Source organism: Callionymus lyra, chromosome 11 (genome assembly GCF_982586985.1).
Source record: "Callionymus lyra chromosome 11, fCalLyr1.hap1.1, whole genome shotgun sequence".
Classification (NCBI taxonomy): Eukaryota; Metazoa; Chordata; class Actinopteri; order Syngnathiformes; family Callionymidae; genus Callionymus; species Callionymus lyra.
Window position 1 is genome coordinate 12,393,988 of NC_141828.1, and position 18,566 is coordinate 12,412,553.

At 40.4% G+C, this 18,566-nt stretch overlaps 3 protein-coding genes and 1 pseudogene across 3 annotated transcripts in view; 1 reads left to right on the top strand and 3 right to left on the bottom strand.

Annotated features, from left to right (window-relative positions):
• Positions 1 to 22: 22 nt before the first annotated feature.
• LOC148069294 (tripartite motif-containing protein 72) lies at positions 23 to 3,857 on the top strand. The gene is made up of 6 exons (XM_087803232.1): positions 23 to 559; positions 615 to 710; positions 1,698 to 1,931; positions 2,004 to 2,026; positions 2,088 to 2,221; positions 3,256 to 3,857. The coding sequence occupies exons 1-6, from the start codon at positions 23 to 25 to the stop codon at positions 3,855 to 3,857; spliced, it is 1,626 nt and encodes a 541-aa protein (XP_087659358.1).
• A 1,206-nt stretch (positions 3,858 to 5,063) lies between these two features.
• On the bottom strand, positions 5,064 to 11,031 carry LOC148069295 (factor VII-activating protease). The gene is made up of 13 exons (XM_087803025.1): positions 10,924 to 11,031; positions 10,752 to 10,863; positions 10,599 to 10,685; positions 9,234 to 9,344; positions 9,055 to 9,171; positions 8,883 to 8,993; positions 8,651 to 8,822; positions 8,174 to 8,271; positions 7,728 to 8,109; positions 7,519 to 7,661; positions 7,265 to 7,399; positions 5,546 to 5,691; positions 5,064 to 5,393 (listed from the first exon to the last, which is right to left on the bottom strand). Exons 1-13 carry the CDS (start codon positions 10,981 to 10,983, stop codon positions 5,238 to 5,240), a joined length of 1,830 nt encoding a protein of 609 aa, XP_087659151.1. The 5' UTR covers positions 10,984 to 11,031; the 3' UTR covers positions 5,064 to 5,237.
• Positions 11,032 to 12,042: 1,011 nt separating this feature from the next.
• On the bottom strand, positions 12,043 to 15,606 carry LOC148069296 (zinc-binding protein A33-like; annotated as a pseudogene).
• Positions 15,607 to 16,383: 777 nt separating this feature from the next.
• Positions 16,384 to 18,566, bottom strand: part of ablim1a (actin binding LIM protein 1a) — a 57,965-nt gene continuing 55,782 nt past the window's right edge. The window contains exon 25 of the mRNA XM_087802240.1: positions 16,384 to 17,195. Within this exon, the coding sequence (XP_087658366.1) occupies positions 17,082 to 17,195 (114 nt within the window). The 3' untranslated portion in view covers positions 16,384 to 17,081. The remainder of the gene's footprint in view (positions 17,196 to 18,566) is intronic.

Consider the following 18,566-nt stretch of genomic DNA (forward strand, 5'->3'; position numbering starts at 1 on the left):
GGGGCTCCAGCACAGCTGCACGATGGGAACCGAGGAGGAACATCTGAAATGTCCCGTCTGCCAAGATTTATTCACGGATCCCGTGACCCTCCCGTGTGGACACCACTTCTGCCTCACCTGCATCCACGCCGTCTGGGACTCCCCGGGGAGAGTTCCTCTCTTCTGCCCGGAGTGCCAGATCTTCCTTCCGCCAGACCTCTCTCTGGAGATCGACGTCGGCCTTCAAACCAAAGTCTGCAGAAACTCAAAGATGGCAGACGCCGTCTACTGCGACCACTGCATAGAGACGGCCTCGGTGGCCGTTCGGACCTGCCTGACCTGCGACGCCTGCCTGTGCCGGGCTCACGCCACGCTGCACCAGCAGAAACCCACCTTCAAGGAGCACACGGTCGTGGAGGTGACCCGTGACCCCTGGTCTCTGAAGTGCAGGGAGCATCGGGACGAGCTGAAGCTCTTCTGCCTGGAGGACCGGGTCTCTGTGTGCTGTTTGTGCGTCCTGGTCGGGTCGCACAAGAACCACCGAGCTGCACAACTGCACGAAGCCTGCACTGACCTCAAGGTACAACAAAAATGATTTTCCTTTTCATGCTTGTGACCATTTTTTTTTTTCTCAGACCATGCTGGAGTCGACGATGAAGCAGCTGCTGGAACAAAGATGCGAAGCGGAACATGCCATCAAGGACTTGGAGTCACTATATACACAAACAGTGGTACAAAGAATGATCCATGAGGAACTCCATGTTATTTTTTAACGGAGGAACCTCCCTAATATTTTAATTACTCCTTAATCTTCTGCCTATCATCTCCTTTATAGGGTGAATGGTCGCTGGCAGATATTGTAGCTCAGGGGTCAGCAACCTTTAGGACAGTTTCCCGCCAAAATTAAAACTCACTCAGAGCTACAAAATTTGATTGACAGATAAACTGAAGTCCCATAAAATCTATTGTGAAACAAACCAGGAGGATACAAATCAAAACACCACATTAAAGACAAACAAAAATATTGGCAATTGCTTTTAATTTATGTAAAATCTGTAAAGATAAAGTATAGTTATGATAGAATCTTTAAAAAATGTTGCTTCTTCAGAAAAGTTTAACTTCATAATTTTAAGACCTGGGGGGGTGGACACCCTGAAAAACATACTTGTCCAAATATATGCTGACAAGAGGCCTTAGATATACAGTTGTATTGTATTGAGGTCAAAAAGTTAATTTCAAATTAGTTTAGTTAACTTTGAGTGGAAACAACGAAGAAGAAGGAATGAAGCATGAAGAATTATTACCTACGGTGTCTTTGAACGCAGTACGGTTATTTTGTTCTAAAGCTGTAAGTGAGTAAATTATCTTCATAAACATTTTATGCTGCAAATTCCTGAAAATGACATAGATAATTTAAACGTTCCAAACAATGACCCCTGAGGGACTCGATGTCTGATTGGCTTTTTAAAAATGATAAATGCCACAGGATTTGATTCCCGGGTACTCCAATTTCCTCCCACAATACAAAAAAACATGGTTTAATTGGTGAAAAAATTAGTCAGTGTGTGTGAGTGGTATTCTGTTTTTATATCCCTTTCCAAGGAACCACCTATGTAACTGGGACTGGCAATTGAGATGATTTGAGATGATTGATTAATTCCCAGACTCTGTTTTAGGTCAGAAATTAAAGATGTTGTTTGTTTTTTTTAAACTACCAGAAGTCAGCCTCAGAGTCCAGAGAGAGGATCTCGGACAAGTACAGCAGGATCCGGGCCGTGCTTGATGGTGACGAGCGTCTGATGATGCAGATCATTGAGGCCGAGGAGTCGTGTGTCACCGAGTGGCTGGAGGTCCAGCGAGGAATAATGGACGCGAAGATACAAGAAATAGATCAACTCAGAGAATCGACCAAGTCTCTCCTCCAGGAGTCCAACGAGCTTCGATTTCTCAAAGTAAGTCAAATCAATCCTTTATTTAGTAAGAAAAAGTATAAAAACTAATTTAAAAAATGTTATGTTTGACAGCAAATCACAGACAAGAATCTCTGGTGAGTTGATTTCCTTGTACTTGTCGATCGACACGTCGTAACTCTACGTGGCTGCTTGCAGTGACCCCCCTAAACTAGCGCCAACGCAGGAGGTCGACAAAAGCCTGTGTGACCCCGACAAGCTGAGGACGGTGGAGAAGTTGGTGGATGACCTGTCGGTGGCGCTCTCCCAACACTTTCCTCGAATGTGGTCGTGTGAGTTTGGATTACGTTAAACTTTCGGATGTTTCATTTTAAAGTATGTAGGTTTAGAACCAAAGTTGTGTATTACATACTGCAGTACAATGTGTTTTTCTTCTGATGAAAAACATAAAAAATATATACGTTTATCTTTAACATTAAACGTTACTGGTGCCTGTATTTTTGTTATGTCCAATACAATAAAAAAAAAAAAAGCAGAGGGGTGGATAAAAAAGATAAAAAGTATTGGAGGGAGTCAAATTATTGGGTTTTTTATGTTAAAAGGAAAAAGTTGTTTTTTAATGCAGCCAAAATGACATATTTTAACATTTTTCTCCTGAACATTTGATATATTAATATTAGTGATGGTCTGATGAAGCTTCGTAAAACAGTGTCATGTTGTTTAGAGGTCAGTAGGTGGCGCCATCAGTTTAAAAATTATAAAACGTTTCATTAAGACAGTTGTTCAAAACAAAGGAAAATAGTGCAGAGACCGCCATCTAGTGGACACTGAAAATAATGACACTGCTTCATGAAGCTTCATCAGACCCTCACTAATTCATATTTAATCCCACATTATATTAATTAAAACTAGATTTAAATAATTGTGTTATACTTAACACCTTATATGCTAGTTTTAAACTAATTTTTGCATAATGAATAATTTTCTGTGCCTGTATACATTTGCTTTTTTCACCAATTTCCCAAATGAATTTTCCCAAGGAGTCATTTATCCAAAGTATCTATCCAGCTATATATTTCTTTCTCGTTTTACTACGTCCAAAACAAATGTCAATTTCCTCAAATGGATATTTTTATCTTTTTTCTTGACACCCCAAAACATCAACATGTTAAAAATGTTTACTTGATGGTATTTTGACATTTTCAAATATTCTATAAAGATTGTGTGTTATGTTTACACATAATTATTTTAAAATTTTCTGAAATACTCTGTAATGTGCGGTAAAGTTGTTGTGTTTGTGACCCTCTTATCCGTGTTGTTGGCTCAGATCAACCCGACGTTCAACTAAGTTCAACATTATTTGCAGACCTGAGTTGTCCCGAGCTGGACCCTAAGACCGCCCATCCCAACCTGGAGGTGTCCCAGGACCGGAGACAGGTGAGCTGGAGGCAGCAGCGCCCCCTGGAGGTGGAAGATGCTCCGCCGTACGACTCCCAGTACAGCGTCTCGGCTCTCGACAGCCTGGCATCCGGACAGCACTACTGGGAGGTCGCTGTTCAGGAGAAACCCTACTGGCTGATCGGTGTAACTACAGGGCCGGATGATAAAAAGACGGATCGTAAACCCGGTGGTTTGGGGGTGAACGTGACCACGTGGGGCGTCTACCACGGCGACGGACGGTATCTGGCTTGTCACGACGCACAGGAGAAGCAGCTGTCGGTGGAGAAGCGGGTGAGGAAGCTGGGCGTTTATGCAAACATCCAGAAGGGGGAGCTGTCGTTCTACGACGCGGACACAATGACTCTGTTGCACTCTTTCTGTTTGGACCGCGAAGAGCCCCTGTACCCCATGTTCAACCCCTGCATCGATATGAGGGGCATCAACAGGCAGCCCCTGACTCTGTTCTGGATTAAAGAACCCTGGAACTGGAACGACGACGGTCTTAGAGAAGACGATACAAGTGAATGACTGTATTTGTTTCTGCACTGCAGAGCCAATAAAGTTATGGTGTCATCGGTGTGAGTGGATCACATGTCTCTAGACGCCCCTCCGCGACACAGTCGGCTGCTCTGCCGGCTGCAAATGTCACTCTTCGTCCTCACTAAATATTTCATACGGTCTTCATCATCGTCGGGGTTCTTTCACGACCGACGGATTACCGACCCGAGCGCGACCTCGTGGCTGTTCATCAGAACCAGGAGGGATCACGTGGCAACACAGCGGGAGACGCACTATTCGTAGTAACCATTTAAATTAATTGCTTAAAATCCTTTTCACACAAATAGAATCAAAGTAATTCAAATATTAAAATCTATGCAAACGACTTTGGGATCTAACATTTTTTGAGTGCAGCTTGGTCACAACATTTTGAGGGACATCTTCACACTAGTGATGGTCTGATGAAGCTTCATGAAACAGTGTCATGTTGTTTAGAGGTCAGTAGGTGGCGTCATCAGTTTAAAAATGATAAAACATGTCATTAAAAATAAAGGAGATTAGTGCAGATACCGCCATCTAGTGGACTATGAAAATAATGACACTGCTTCATGAAGCTTCATCAGACCATCACTACTACAAACACCTTTAAGCTAAACCAACGTACACATAAAAGCAGGTTGGCTTTTTTTTACTTTTCAGTGATAGTTGTATGTCTGTGTGTGTGATACATGTCTATATTATACTGTTTGTGTTATAAGTAAGTAAGTAAGTAAGTAATATTTATTTATAGAGCGCTTTTCTAGACCAGGGTCACAAAGCGCTTAAACAATCAAAACAATACTCAAAAAAGTATATACTTTAAAGATCAAGATAATAATAATAATAATAATAAGGACCTATGAATTTCCCAGTTCCTTGTTTTTCGAAATTAAGTCAAATCTTGTGATCAAGTTTGATTAGTGATGCCTGATCTAGTGATTTGATAACAATTGCCATTAGTTTTTAAGGTAAATTCAAATCTGAAGCAAATTTTCATGACGTGTAACTGTAAATATTTCTAGAACTAAGACAGCAGGAATGTAACAGCAACATTTATTTGGTCAAATTACACTCACTGCAATTAAACAAAACATGGAAACAAATCAATCTTGTAAACTGAGAAAAACAACTCGATGACTCTTTTGTTTCACTTGTTGTTTTTTTAACTTTTGGACACATGAACTCCAAACAAGCTGGTTACCAAAGACGATCTTTTATTTTGAAGAGGCACACCTTTATATTTAAGTCCACAACACCCAGTCTCAAAATCACAAGAAACACTCGACAGAAAATATGACGAACACAACCATCTCACTATCACCACTCCAGACGGTTGTTTTTTCAATTATCAACCTACACAGAGAACCCATCTTACTGCATCTTCGACTTGATCCAATCCACGTAATGGGTGACCCTTGTGTAGACCCCCGGCTTGTTCTTCTTGCCACACTGGTCCCCCCAGCTCACCACACCGTACACCACATGTGTGTTGTCCTGGTTGCACGTCAGCGGTCCACCGGAGTCGCCCTGGAACAAGACGTCGAGGTCATTCCTGATGATTCAGACTCGTGTGTGTGTGTGTGTGTTTGTGTGTGTGTGTGTGTGTGTGTGTGTGTGTGTGTGTGTGTGTGTGTGTGTGTGTGTGTGTGTGTGTGTGTGTGTGTGTGTGTGTGTCTCACCTGGCAGGAATCCACCCCTCCCTGCAGGTAGCCGGCGCAGAACATGCTGTTGTCCAGGATGGGTCCGTACACTTTGGGTTCAGAGCATTTCTCCTGGTTAATGAGCAACACGTCGGCCTCCAGCAGGTGATTGGAACCGCTCTGAGCTGCACATACGACACCAGAATGAATACTTCGAAATAAGAATTGTCGATGCAAAAGTACCGGAAAAGAAGGTCTATCACATGAAGCAAAACATTTGACTAAACAGTTTTATTTATCACTTGTTAGATGCTATGACTGTTAAATTAGGAGGAGGCCCCTGGGCAGACCCAGGTAGTATGAGTCACTCAAAGCAGTAAAACAAACAGCAATACTCAAATTATGAACGTATTTAAAGATCCAGCATTTTAAAGTAAACATGATTTGCTTTGCGCTAATTCATTATTTTGGTTTTTATTCGTAACTTTTCCCGGTAATTTTGAAGATGTAGCTCATGAGTAACAAGTTAATATTTTTCACCAAGTTTTTTTTTGGTGATGCCTGATTTATTCAGGAAATATAATTGTTGAACTAGATCTTAATTTTCGTTACACATCTTTAAAATTACAAAATTACACGATCCATCTCTTTTTCCATAGAATGACTAATTTAACTACTATCAACCACTATTCACCAGAAATAATTATTTTATCCTTCATTTTGGCCAGAAAAATACTTATTTATGAAGAATTTTTCAAAATGTTTTATCAGATTGTTAGCCTTGATTGTTTTTAAATGACGTAAAAATGTGTTGATATCTTGTGTTTTTCTTTAGATCGTTGAATATCGTACTGTATCAGTAGAAAAAGCAGAACTATGTAAAATTGAGCAGATTGTTTCCAGCACCTCCCAGTGTCAGGACAGTGTAACTGCAATGTCAGACGCCTTTGCAAAATACACCATGTGCATTTGCATCCTGGTCATGTGAATGTACAATGCTTAATAACATGTATACTATAATCTTTCGGACCATAAGGCACACCTGGCAGAGTAATACTACGGAGCCTTCCGGAGTAATACTATGAAGCCTGGTGGAGTGATACTACAATGCCTGCTGGACTGATGTTATGGAGCCTGGCGGAGTATTACTACAGGGCCTTGCGGAGTTATTATACAGAGCCTTGCGGAGTGATACTACAGAGCCTGGCGGAGTGATACTACAATGGCTAGTGGACTGATACTACGGACCCCGGTGGAGTAATACTACGGACCCTCACAGAGTGATACTACAATGCCTGGTGGAGTGATACTACGGACCCTGACAGAGTGATACTACAATACCTGGTGGGCTGATACTATGGAGCCTGGCGGAGTGATGCTAGGGACCCTGGCGGAGTGATACTGCAATACCTGGTGGACTGATACTATAGAGCCTAGCGGAGTGATACTACAGACCCTGGCGGAGTGATACTACGGAGGCTCCTGGAGTAACACTTCGGAATAATACTATTTAGCCTCACAAAGTAATACAACCGAGCCTCACGTTGTGGCTTTGTACCTTACCAAAGCCGTACTCAGACATTTTGACAGATTTTGAAGCACTGCGATCGGTTCGAGGTTAGGTTCACCTGATTATAAGTCGCACCTTCGAGAAAATAAAAGGATTTTAAGCGCGTCTTACGGTTTGAAAAATATGGTATTAGCGGTAATCTTTTGGAAATTGCTCTCTAAAGCTACAGATGGAGATCATCAGCTCACAGTCTTCAGTGGCGCCCCATCCGGATATGGTGCATTCCATCCCATCAGGCAGCTGTTCGGTAGGTAGACACGCCGCCTTCACAAACTGTGTCTCGTTAGCACAGGCTCCTTTAGCGCCCTCCAGTCTTAACAAGGCTGAGAAGAGATGGATAAAGAGTTTTTGTCAAGGAGCCTTCAAGCAATAAAAGACATCTGATCAAGGTGAGAGACAGAGGGACACATTGGACAAAGGTTCCCTTCACTCCTGATCTCACCTATGTCGTTGTAAACAGCCTGCCGGGTTTCCCGGTAGTTCTCATGCACGATGGCCTCGGCGACCTTCAACGTTTGCTGGTCTGGTTCCTCAGAGTTCAGCGTCAGACCCCCCATCTCCACCTGCATCTCCTTGTTTGCTTCACTGTTCAAAGACAGGGCAGGAAGTTGAACCATCATCACATGTTGGCAGGCATGGACTCGAACTCACATGCAGTGTCCGGCCGTCAGAACCCAGCAGCTGTCAATCAGCACGCCTCCGCATGTATGCCGGTGCGGTAACTGAGAACCGGCGGGACGTACTTGCAAGGAAACCTGCCAGGGAATCGAACCGGGGGGAACCTTCAGCCCTCCGAAGAGTTTGGTGAAGACTTTCCTTGGTTGAGGTTTTCCACAGGTGGAGAAGGATGCATTTGTGGGTGTTTGGGTCGCGGCCGGGGTTGGTTGAAGGGGTTCAGAGACTGGTGGTTTCTCTGTCTGGGGGACGGGGAGGACGGCTTCGGTGGGCTCAGGTGCCGGCTCAGGTGCCGGCTCAGGTGCCATATCTTCAGTGGGCTTCGGAGCCGGAGGGACCGCCTCGGTGGGCGTCTCATCTGAAAGAAGTACATTTTTTTTAAGTCGTCTATTTGTTGTTGTGTACGTTTCATCACAGATTACCTGTCGGTTCTGGACACTCGGTCACATCACAGTACTCCCAGAACAACTTTCTGCCACGTCGGTAGAAACACCACGGCATCGAGTCTCCATCAGGGTTTCTGTTGGGGTAGAAACATTTAGGAAGGCTTATGCTTTCCTCTTGACACAACCACCTTAATCTATTTTAGCATCAACAAACTTTTTTACTGTATTAAAATGAAAGAATTATTCAATCCAAGGTAGGTAAGGGCGGAGATATTTTTCCTGGAAGATCTTTAGGCCCATTTGTAGCCAATAAAGTTCTATAAAAACATCGTCCAATCATCTTGAACACCCAGTGCTAAATGGTCCATTGGTCCAATCCTTTCATCTCCATGTATTTTTGGACATATTTAGAATTTAAAATGCAGTTTCTTTACACTGATTGAGAGAACATCTAATCCTCCTTTAAAATCGAAACCTTTTCTTAAGGAAAATCTCAGATTTAAAACACCAGACCTGCAGAAGTTGTGAGGACCGAGGCCATCACTGTCCTCAAAGCTGTTGAAGGGATCCGTCCCGGACGCCAGGATGAAGTGAGAGTTCCAGTACAGACAGGTGTGTCCGTTCTCCGTCTCGCTCACGTTCCCACGGTACGACTCGCCGTCGTCGTCGTAGCAATCACCAGGGCCTGTTCATCCACATTTATTAGAGGTGGTCAAGGGTTTTCGGAGGTGGATGCGGATCTTACCAACGTGGCAGAACCTGCCCCGGAAACCGGCGGGACACTGGCAATCGAAATCGTCGCCGTCCTTCACGCACTCGCCGCCATTCTGACAGGGGTTGGGCTGACACACGGTGTCTTCGGGAAAACAAAGGTTTAGATCATATTCCTCGATGGACGGACAAACACAGGCACTTACAGAGTTTGCAGTCGGGTGGCTGGAAGGGTTCTTTGCACCTGCACTCGTAGAAGGGAGCAGTCTTGGTCAGCACACACTCACCGCGACCACATTGTCCCTTTCGACACACTTTCGGAGCTGAGATTTCGAGCGAATTATTAATATTTGACTTCACTTTAATTTTTGTTTAAAAAAAGCACCTCTGTCACACTTCCTCCCCTTGAACGGTTTGGGACAATCGCACTTGAATTTCCTTTTGCCCTTCTCCTTACACACTCCATCGTGCTTGCATGGGTTTGGATTGCAGGCGCCTGAGGAGGAAAAGTTTTGCACATTTTTAGGTTGAAGCTTGAGTTGAAAAGTAGGTGATTCTGCTACGATGTACAAATTGGACTAACAGCTCATTACTAGACGTTGAGAAGTACTGCACAAAACATGCTGCGTGTAAGTTTGTCGTTTCTCTGTATGACTTTAAACCATCTCTGATTTCTGTTCTCTGGTCGAGTGCACATATATCTTGATCATATGTATAACCTGACGGTAAATGTAACAGCAAAAAAGTTTATTGATATATCTAAAAAAAAAGATAGATTTTATAAAAATGCCAAAAAAATAAAATATGTAAAGATAACCTAATAAAGTTAACAAATAGATTAATAAATACACAAGTACTTTTTTAAACTAATTAATACATATAGGAAAAACAGTGCAGAGCTTCAGCTTTGTCGCTAATGTTTCAGGTGAACTTGCTTAAACGCTGGTTCAATTCAGTTCGATTAAGTTCACAAGATTTTGGACTCGTGGGTGGAATAGTTTAAGATCTGACCTCCGCTGTACAAACAGAAGAGACCGAACCCGGTTCATGAAATATCAGAGATCTCACTGGTCGATATCAAACGTCAATAAATAACCCAGAGTGTGTTTGCTTTGACTGACTCAATACTGTCTGTGTCAAAGGTCAACAAAACCATTTTCAGAATAATAAAAAAACTTTAATTAGATTAAATTTATATAAAATTTTTAAAAAAAGATTGAAAATGTTTGGAAGTAAAATATTTGTTATTTATTTTAGAATTTCAATGTAAAAAAAAAGTAAAGAAAGAAATGCTAAAATGACACTCAAGGTTCTTTAATATATATATATATATTTATATATATATATATAAATATATATACATATGCATATATATTATATATATTAATTTTTGGAAACCCTGGAAATGTCTCCATTTCCCCACATGAATCATACGGATTCACAAAATCTCACACAAATGCTAGAGTCAAGACTTTATACTTGAGACTTTCTAAAGTCTTAATGACTCTAGTATTTGTGTGAGTTTTTGTGAATGCGTATGATGGAGACCTTTCCAGGGTTTTCCTACTCTTAGTATATATATATATATATATATATATATATATATATATATATATATATATATATTAAAGAACCTTGTTTGGGATTGAAAGATGGAATTGGAGTGTCTGGAGGATACATACAGACTCAATGTTGGCCCAAAAACAAATTGAAAAGTGGCAAATTGGATTTGAGTTCCGGTGTTTCTCACCCTCCGGCTCCTGGATGTCAAACAGCCAATCCCCCGGGTCGTCCTCATCCTCGTCGTCGGCTTTAGGGTCGACGTTGAAGAATTCATCTGAATTTCCGATTTAAATGATCAGTCGAACCATCGAACATTCCTGATTGATGCACGTTTCATTACCTCGAATCAGGTCGATGAACCTGTCAAGTTTGGGCTTTTTGTGAGAATGTCCCACATCGTCCCCGTGATGATGATGATGATGATGATGTTTCTTTTTGTGTTTTTTTTTCAGCTGAAAGAGTTTCAACGGGTTAATCCGCTGTGGACACGGAACAGATGCACAGATACATACCTCGGCAGGCAGGACAAGCGCCGCCAAGAAGAGGCACAGCAGAAGGAGCTTGATGTTCATGACGGCTGCACGTCCACCAACATCCAGGCGAGTGACGGGGGAGAGAGGTTTTTTACAAGGAAACACACACACGCCTACACTAAATAAGGTAAGCACACAAACCTTTGATTGGCCAAAGTGGCATCCTTCCACCTCGAACCACTCGTCTAAATCTTTACATTTGAATAAATCAGACCAACAATAAATTCAGATTTATTATCTGGATCTGCTGGTAAATCATGTTGTTTGAGTTGACTTGAAAATAAAATATCTATTTAACAGAAAATAGGTAAAATAAACACTACAAAGGTTCACAGCAGGTAGTGTTTGTAGAAAAGTAGACTTTGGATCAGCATATACTGATCGAACCAAAGTCAAAGTGTCAACTTCTCTTTATAAAAAGGAAAATATAGGACATTCCTTTGGTTTAACTAATATTTTCTCTTGAAGTACATTAAGTGGTGAGAAGTTTTCTTTATTGAGAATATTTCAGGCACATTTTATTCTAGTAAATATATGTACGTGTGACCAAATGAATGAAATTAGTTCAAGCTTATGGATAAACATTATTGATTCAATTTATTTAAATAATTATTAAAAACATGCACATCAAGGTCAAAAGGTTTATCATCAATGAATAAAATTCTATATTAAAAAGAAGAATTTGAAGCAAAGGTAATCAAAAAAGAAGTTTAAATAATATAATAATTATTATTTAGAAAAACAATTTTATATTAACATATATATATTGGTATTAAAGATATTTTTTAAAATAATAAATAATAATAAATAATAAATAATTCCAAACAATAAGGTTTAACAAATTTTACGGATAAATGTGGTGTTTTTGGCTTTATAGGCTCAATAAACCAATGTTCTTTTTTTTCTTTCGTTAAAACACAAGCAGACAACAATCATTAAAAAAAAAACGCACTACCTTGTGAAGAGTATTTAAAATAAAGAAGGCTCATTTTTATTGCCAACAATACACTTTTTACTATCACAAATTGTTGATCTATGTTTTGTTGCGTGCTACGTGTTTCTACAAAATGGAGTTCAAGATTTGACTAAATTTTCGGTTTATGAACTAGAAGTAGTTTGAGGATAATTCAGGATCAACATTGGATTAGCGTTGACGCCACTTTGGTCGTGACCGGGACAAAGAGCCAAATGGAGGCGGTCAGAGAAAGTCCCGGCACAGAAGCAGAAGAGTGGATTCCAACTGTCGGCGTCGAGAAACGTCACCATCCCCGCAGGGAAGCTGCACAGAATCCCGATCCGACACAAGCGTCCAGTGGTTGGCAGCGGATGTGGCACCCCGGCATGCCAGGCCGTGTATTCCCCGTCGTAGAACTCCACGCCCCAGGAACCCTCGCCCCGGCCGAGCCAGCAGGCCTCGCTGGCGCCCTTGCGGGGGATGCTTGGGTAGGTGACCCCGAGCTCCCAGTACGTCTTTCCTGTCACGTCCACTTCCCAATAGTGGCGGTTCAGACAGAAGGCCTGCGAGCTGAGCACGTTGAGGGTGGAGTCGAATCGCTCCGGCAGCTCCGGACGCTCCATCCACGTGTTCGTGTAGGCGACGCCGTCACCGTGCGGGGAGATGACCAGCTTGGGATGGGCGGTACCTGGATCCAGAGTGACCTCGCTGGCATCTGGAGACAAGAGCGTCCTTGAGGGCCATAGCATCTAATGATGCGCCGATGAAGCTTCATGAAGCAGTGTCATGTTGTTTAGAGGTCAGTAGGTGGCGCCATCAGTTTAAAAATGATGTGATGCTCCATTAGAACAGTTGTTCAAAACAAAGGAAAATAGTTCAGAGACCGCCATCTAGTGGATTCTGAAAATCATGACACTGCTTCATGAAGCTTCATCAGACCATCACTACCTTTAACAAGTTAAAACAACTTATCTAGATGTTTTTATGCGTCAAATTCTTGATATTCAGAACAGCAAGTCGGGTTGTTTTCGGTTGCTCAAGATTCTCTTGGGAAGAATCAATGTTTAGTCACACGGGTACTGATGGCCTGATGAAGCTTCATGAAACAGTGTCATGTTGTTTAGAGGTCAGTAGGTGGCGCCATCAGTTAAAAAGCAACGTGAAATTTTATCCATCTATGTTTCATGTGTTCAAAACAATAGTGCAGAGACCGCCATCTAGTGGACTGTGAAAATAATGACACTGCTTCATGAAGCTTCATCAGACCATTTAAACTGATGGCGCCACCTACTGACCTCTAAATAACATGAAAATGCTTCACGAAGCTTCATCAGACCATCAGTACTGAAAAGGTATTTGTTAAGACTTTACTCACAGCGTTCCGCTAGTTTCTTCATAAGTGGTGTTTCAGAGCAGACGAGGGACAACAAGTCGGTGGCGAGCTCGAGTATTTGTTCAGATTTGTCTTCGTCCAAACCCACACTGTGTGGGTCCGAGCTGTTCAACACGTTCTTCACCCTGTTGTCATCGAAACATTCAACCTCTCGACAAGAAAGTTATTTTAACGCGTACCTGTTCACCAGGGTTACGTCTTCCAGCTCTGGCACTGGACAGAAGATCTGCAGGGAAGTCAAATGCATCATGTTGGATTTAAAAACCCCAAAAGGGATTATGGATTACTACACACTGTTGTGTCCGTGTTCTGGCTCATCCGGTGAAGAACCTCTGCAACTCTGGCCAGGTCCTGATCTATATCCTGGATGAGAGAAGAGTTTCTCTCCATGAGCACATCCAGAGCGGACGCCACAGCCTGTTCCTCAAAGTCCAGGTGGGCCATCGTGACCCTCAGATCCTCGTCAAGGACGGCCTGCAGCTCCTCGTATCTGACCAGGATGCTCTCTTTTAGGGCGTCAGACTGTCTCTGAGACAACACATGGATAAAATACTTGAAAATAGGGAAATATTCAGGCGACCCCTTGTGACAAGACACCGACATTAGAGTAGCTTTAACACTGTCTTCCACAAAAGAATAGTTGTGTGTTAATAAAGAGTCTCTTCCAGATGACAGAGCTCTTATCTTCACTCCAAAAATTGGCAGACCTTTCCTCATTTTCAGAAGCCCTTCCAGGGGCTAAAGTAGTAGTCATGACGGATACACATCTTCGGATCTGAAAGGTATTTCAGAAACTCCGGAACAATGTTCTATGTTCTTTATCTTATCTTTAGACTTAGATTGTATCATCTTGTTATTTCTCTTTGTTCTTGTTCTTATTTTATTTTGATTTTTATTTATTTTTTATGAATAATTGCTGTATTGCTGTGGCTAATTGGAAAAAAAAAAATCCCGAAGGAGACCTCCTGAGGGATCAATAAAGTTCTACCTATCTACAAGAGCCTTTATCACGGCCTCAACTGTTAGGAACAATTTTGATGTGTTAGATGAAGCTTCATGAAACAGTGTCATGTTGTTTAGAGGTCAGTAGGTGGCGCCATCCGTTTAAAAATGATGTTTCATTGGAACAGTTGATCAAAAAAAAGTTCAGAGACCGCCATCTAGTGGACTCTGAGAATAATGACACTGCTTCATGAAGACCGTCACTGTCTGACGAACATCACATATTTTTAAACTTATAGCGCCTCCTGCTGACATCTCAACAACATGGCACTGCTTCATGAAGCTTCATCAGACCATCACTAGTAGCTAGCATGATTATATCAACTACACCCAGAAGTAGAGCCAACATTATTCATCCATCCATCTTCTGCTGCTTATATAAGGATGGTAAGCAGGGTTTGAGGATGATCCCCAGACATTCCTTTCACTAACGATTTTAGTTCCAGGAAAGCACCCTAAAAGCCTAGGTATGGGGGTATCGAACTGCTGACAATGGGCCAAGAATAATGTATGTGGACCACATTCACGCTGATAAATTTTAGTCTCAGATATTTTAGTACCTTCTAACTAAAGTAAGAAAAAAAAAGAAAAAAAGATCAGACCATATTTTTATATATTAAGCCAATAATGCCCCTCAGTCGAACAGAAGGTAGAAAGTAAACTGATTAAAAAAAATGTCTTCTGTGGTGCACTACCGTCTTGTAAAAAGTCAAAATGTCTTAAATGATAAATAAAAAGACAATGGTAAGATGGATCTGCTCATAGTTCTCCTGGACAAAGCTTGTCTTTTTCTTTATGTGCTCCATGTAAAGTATCATTTGAAAATGTTAATTCAAAGTTTAATTTAAGTCAGAGCTGAGAACACATTCTGTACCTTTAACCGACCAAATCCAACTGAATCAAGGGTCACATCAGAGACTTTTGTCATACTTTATTTCTAAAACTCTGTTTAATATGACGGAATAGGGTTTGCTTAGTCTGTTTTTTTTCTCCCCGAAAAAAGGTTTTGTATCCATCAGTGCTTAATCTTTTAAGAGAATAACCAATAACTAGGAAAACTAAACGTCACCCTAAACTTGTTGTCGTTTTCGAACCAGGAAATGCATTAATGTTGTCTTCATGTCTGAAAACTCACTGCGATCTCAGACTGTCGTGCTGCCAGAGCTTCGAGTCTGTTCTTCACCGACGCCCTTTGAGACTCGAGAAACTCTTGACGCTGTTGAAAAGATTCCTGCGGAGAGATTTACAAACCCTCACGATACAAGACATTCATCGTCTCAATCCTCCTTCAAACCGCTTTGTTGTATTTCATTGCTACATCGGAATAACTACTTTTATATACCTATAATGGCGACAACAACATTAGCATGCTAGCTTCGTTTTAGCCACAACTGTAGGTCAGCAAAATCTATATATTACATAAATAGGAATGCTAGCATGCTAGCTAAGACAATAGCAAATAGGTAGATATAATTTAACAATATACTATTGCTATCGTAAAGTATTATCTGTAATATTCCTGACTTCACATGATTATGTATAAAGAATCCTCAAAGATGTGTTAGCTATTGTTAGCATTTTAGCTTTAAATTGCTATACCGCCAAATGTAGAGGCTAGAATTTCTTTGCAAACCAGTTCATATCAGTAATTTCAGGTTTTTATTTTTTACTCAAACGACAGTTTATTTTCAGGATATATTCATGAACAATAACTAATAATAACTAATCATTTGAGCACTTAAGCTTGGATTTCAGTTCTCGATTATTGTCAGTAAATTTTGCACCATTTCGAGGCATATTTATTACTACAAATAAAATGTACAGTATATACAGTAAAGATAATTTTCGGAATAACTTTTTGCTGATCTGTTTACCTCATTAATGATAGTAAAAAGTGTATTGTATAAAAATGAGCCATCCGCATTTGATATTTGATATTTTGATATTATCGAAGAATTTTTTTTTTTTAATGGTTTATTGGAGAAAATCTAACCAGACCAAAGGTTCTTCTATAACAGAAGTAAAAGCAGACAGAGACAGAGGAGAGGTTTTCACCGTCTGTTATTCCGGGGGGAAGGGGGTTGAGTCGTGGTGATTTAAAGCTTTATTGGCTTGAAATTCATACAACAAATGGCAGTGTGGGTATTCATTTTAAAAAATACAGCGTCCTCTCACGTCGGGGTGTTGCGTCTACATCTGGGATCCGGTTGTTTTTTGGATTGAAAACGTAATGAGAATTCCATTAAAGGGGAGGGTGTCGGGCCTGAGACCTTTAATTGGACATGGAGAAGCAGCCATGGAGAAGCAGAGCAGTCGAAAGGGGGTCCGCTGACTGCACCCCCCTTTTTTTTTCTTTAGTTCAAAGACTCACTGAGTCGATTCTTGCGACATTTGGACCAAAAAAACGGTTTCGGTCCAAGCGAAAAGGGAGGTTTAATGTGGAAGCTACGAGCATCTCTCATGAGGGTTTGTCTTTTTTTTTTTTTTTTACAAAGTTCCACAGGAATCAACAGCGAAACAGAGCAGGAAGAAACAAGCGAGAACGAGGAGGAAGCAAGAAGAAAAACAAGCGCAGTCAACAAAAATTAAAAGTGTTCATTCTTTGTCATTTTTGAAACATAAAAGAAAAACCTTGTGCGAGACTATCAGTCAGATCAGGGAACAAATCCAGTCCGTCTTTTCCCGGATGTTGTAAAGAGATTAGAAAAAGAATAAAAGGGAAATAAAGCTAAAACTAGAGTCGTCGTGTGCTATCTCGGGCGAATGTACAGGACGTTCATGCGGCTGTTAGAAGAGTTTGGCTCTTTTTTTCATGTCGTTGCGTTTCCACAGGGGAAGCCTGTCAAACTCCTGGATCTCCATCCCAAAGATGTCAAAGAACGTGTCGGGGGCTAAGTGGCGCTGGAATTCAGAGAAAACAAAAGGAGGGAAGGGGGTTTTTGTTCGGGTGGTCAATGAAGCTGCTGGAAAAAGACATGAAGCGACAGTTCTACAAAGCATGTGAGAGTCATTGACTTTTTAATGTGAAAGGTAAAAAGAGAGTCGGCAAGTTCATCGTTTTATAGTTTGTTTTTGTACAGTTGGATACACATCCCTTCACCACGCTATGGTTAGGAAAGATAATCTTGCAATTATTCATTATGGTTTATAAATCATAACTAATAATATCGCATCCATTTCATTTATGTATTTTTTTCCTAAGATTTCGAATTTTAAATAAATAAATTAAACAATGTATTAATAAAAAAAAACTATTTGTGCTATTTGACTAATGCTATTTGACTTGAAAAATATTTTTATTTTAATAACTTTGCACTTTTTATTTTGCACTTTGTTATTTTTATTTGCCCTTTGTTTTTATGTTTTGTTTTTATTTTTATGAAACTCTAGTCTGCTGTGTACCGGAAACCCAATTTCCCGGAGGAGATCTCCAGATACAGATCTCTCTAATTTTTATTTTATTTTTTTTTAATACTTTAGTTATGTGACGGTAAAATATAATAAGGGGTGTTAGGAAAAATAAAATCTTTATACCAAATATTTGTCACCTTTTTCACCTCACTGTGTCAATATTCAACAGCACTCTATTGATTTGCTATTTTCATAAAATAAAATGAAAGAAAATGTTGTAAAATTAAATGATTAAATCGTCTACTAATTCAACCAAATAAGAATGGAAAATTGCCACAAAATTTCCCCTAAAATCCTTCCAAAAAATGTGTCAAATGTATCGAAATATCACGTATCAAATTGACTATGAACCGAATTAATTGGGTTAATAATCCATCCATCCATTCTTCCATCCATCCATCCATCCATCCATCCATCCATCCATCCATCCATCCATCCATCCATCCATCCATCCATCCATCCATCCATATTGAATGGTACTGTGAGATAAGTGTATCACTACAGCCAAATAAATGATGTTTATTATATAATAATATCTAAATAATATAATGTTTAATTGATTTTAAAAATATATTAGATATTTTTCAGATCGTTGTCAATCCTTGTCAATCCAAATTAATCTAAATTCATATAATATCTAACCCTAACCCTTACAATGTTTCGATCCAAAGAAATTCATGTGTATTAGTCATTTTCAACATAAACAACCTAAAGTCAAAAGTATTTTTGCGTGTCTGTTGTTTCCCCCCAAATAAAATATTCAGATTTTTTTTTCGACAATTCAATGTTTTCACATCTAATCTTTTTTCCCCTGAATCTGTGTTCATGAAAAACCAAAGAGATAAAATCAATGACTCATGT

What these genes read in the sequence shown, in the direction of transcription:
- LOC148069294 (XM_087803232.1), top strand. Translation starts at nt 23, where the DNA reads ATGGGAACCGAGGAGGAACATCTGAAATGTCCCGTCTGCCAAGATTTA. An exon ending in AAGCCTGCACTGACCTCAAG is followed by an intron (nt 560 to 614) that starts GTACAACAAAAA and finishes TTTTTTTCTCAG; the next exon opens with ACCATGCTGGAGTCGACGAT. An exon ending in CACTATATACACAAACAGTG is followed by an intron (nt 711 to 1,697) that starts GTACAAAGAATG and finishes TTAAACTACCAG; the next exon opens with AAGTCAGCCTCAGAGTCCAG.
- LOC148069295 (XM_087803025.1), bottom strand. Translation starts at nt 10,983, where the DNA reads ATGAACATCAAGCTCCTTCTGCTGTGCCTCTTCTTGGCGGCGCTTGTC. An exon ending in GGGCAGGTTCTGCCACGTTG is followed by an intron (nt 8,823 to 8,882) that starts GTAAGATCCGCA and finishes GTGGATGAACAG; the next exon opens with GCCCTGGTGATTGCTACGAC. An exon ending in GAGGGGTGGATTCCTGCCAG is followed by an intron (nt 5,394 to 5,545) that starts GTGAGACACACA and finishes GTCTTGTTCCAG; the next exon opens with GGCGACTCCGGTGGACCGCT.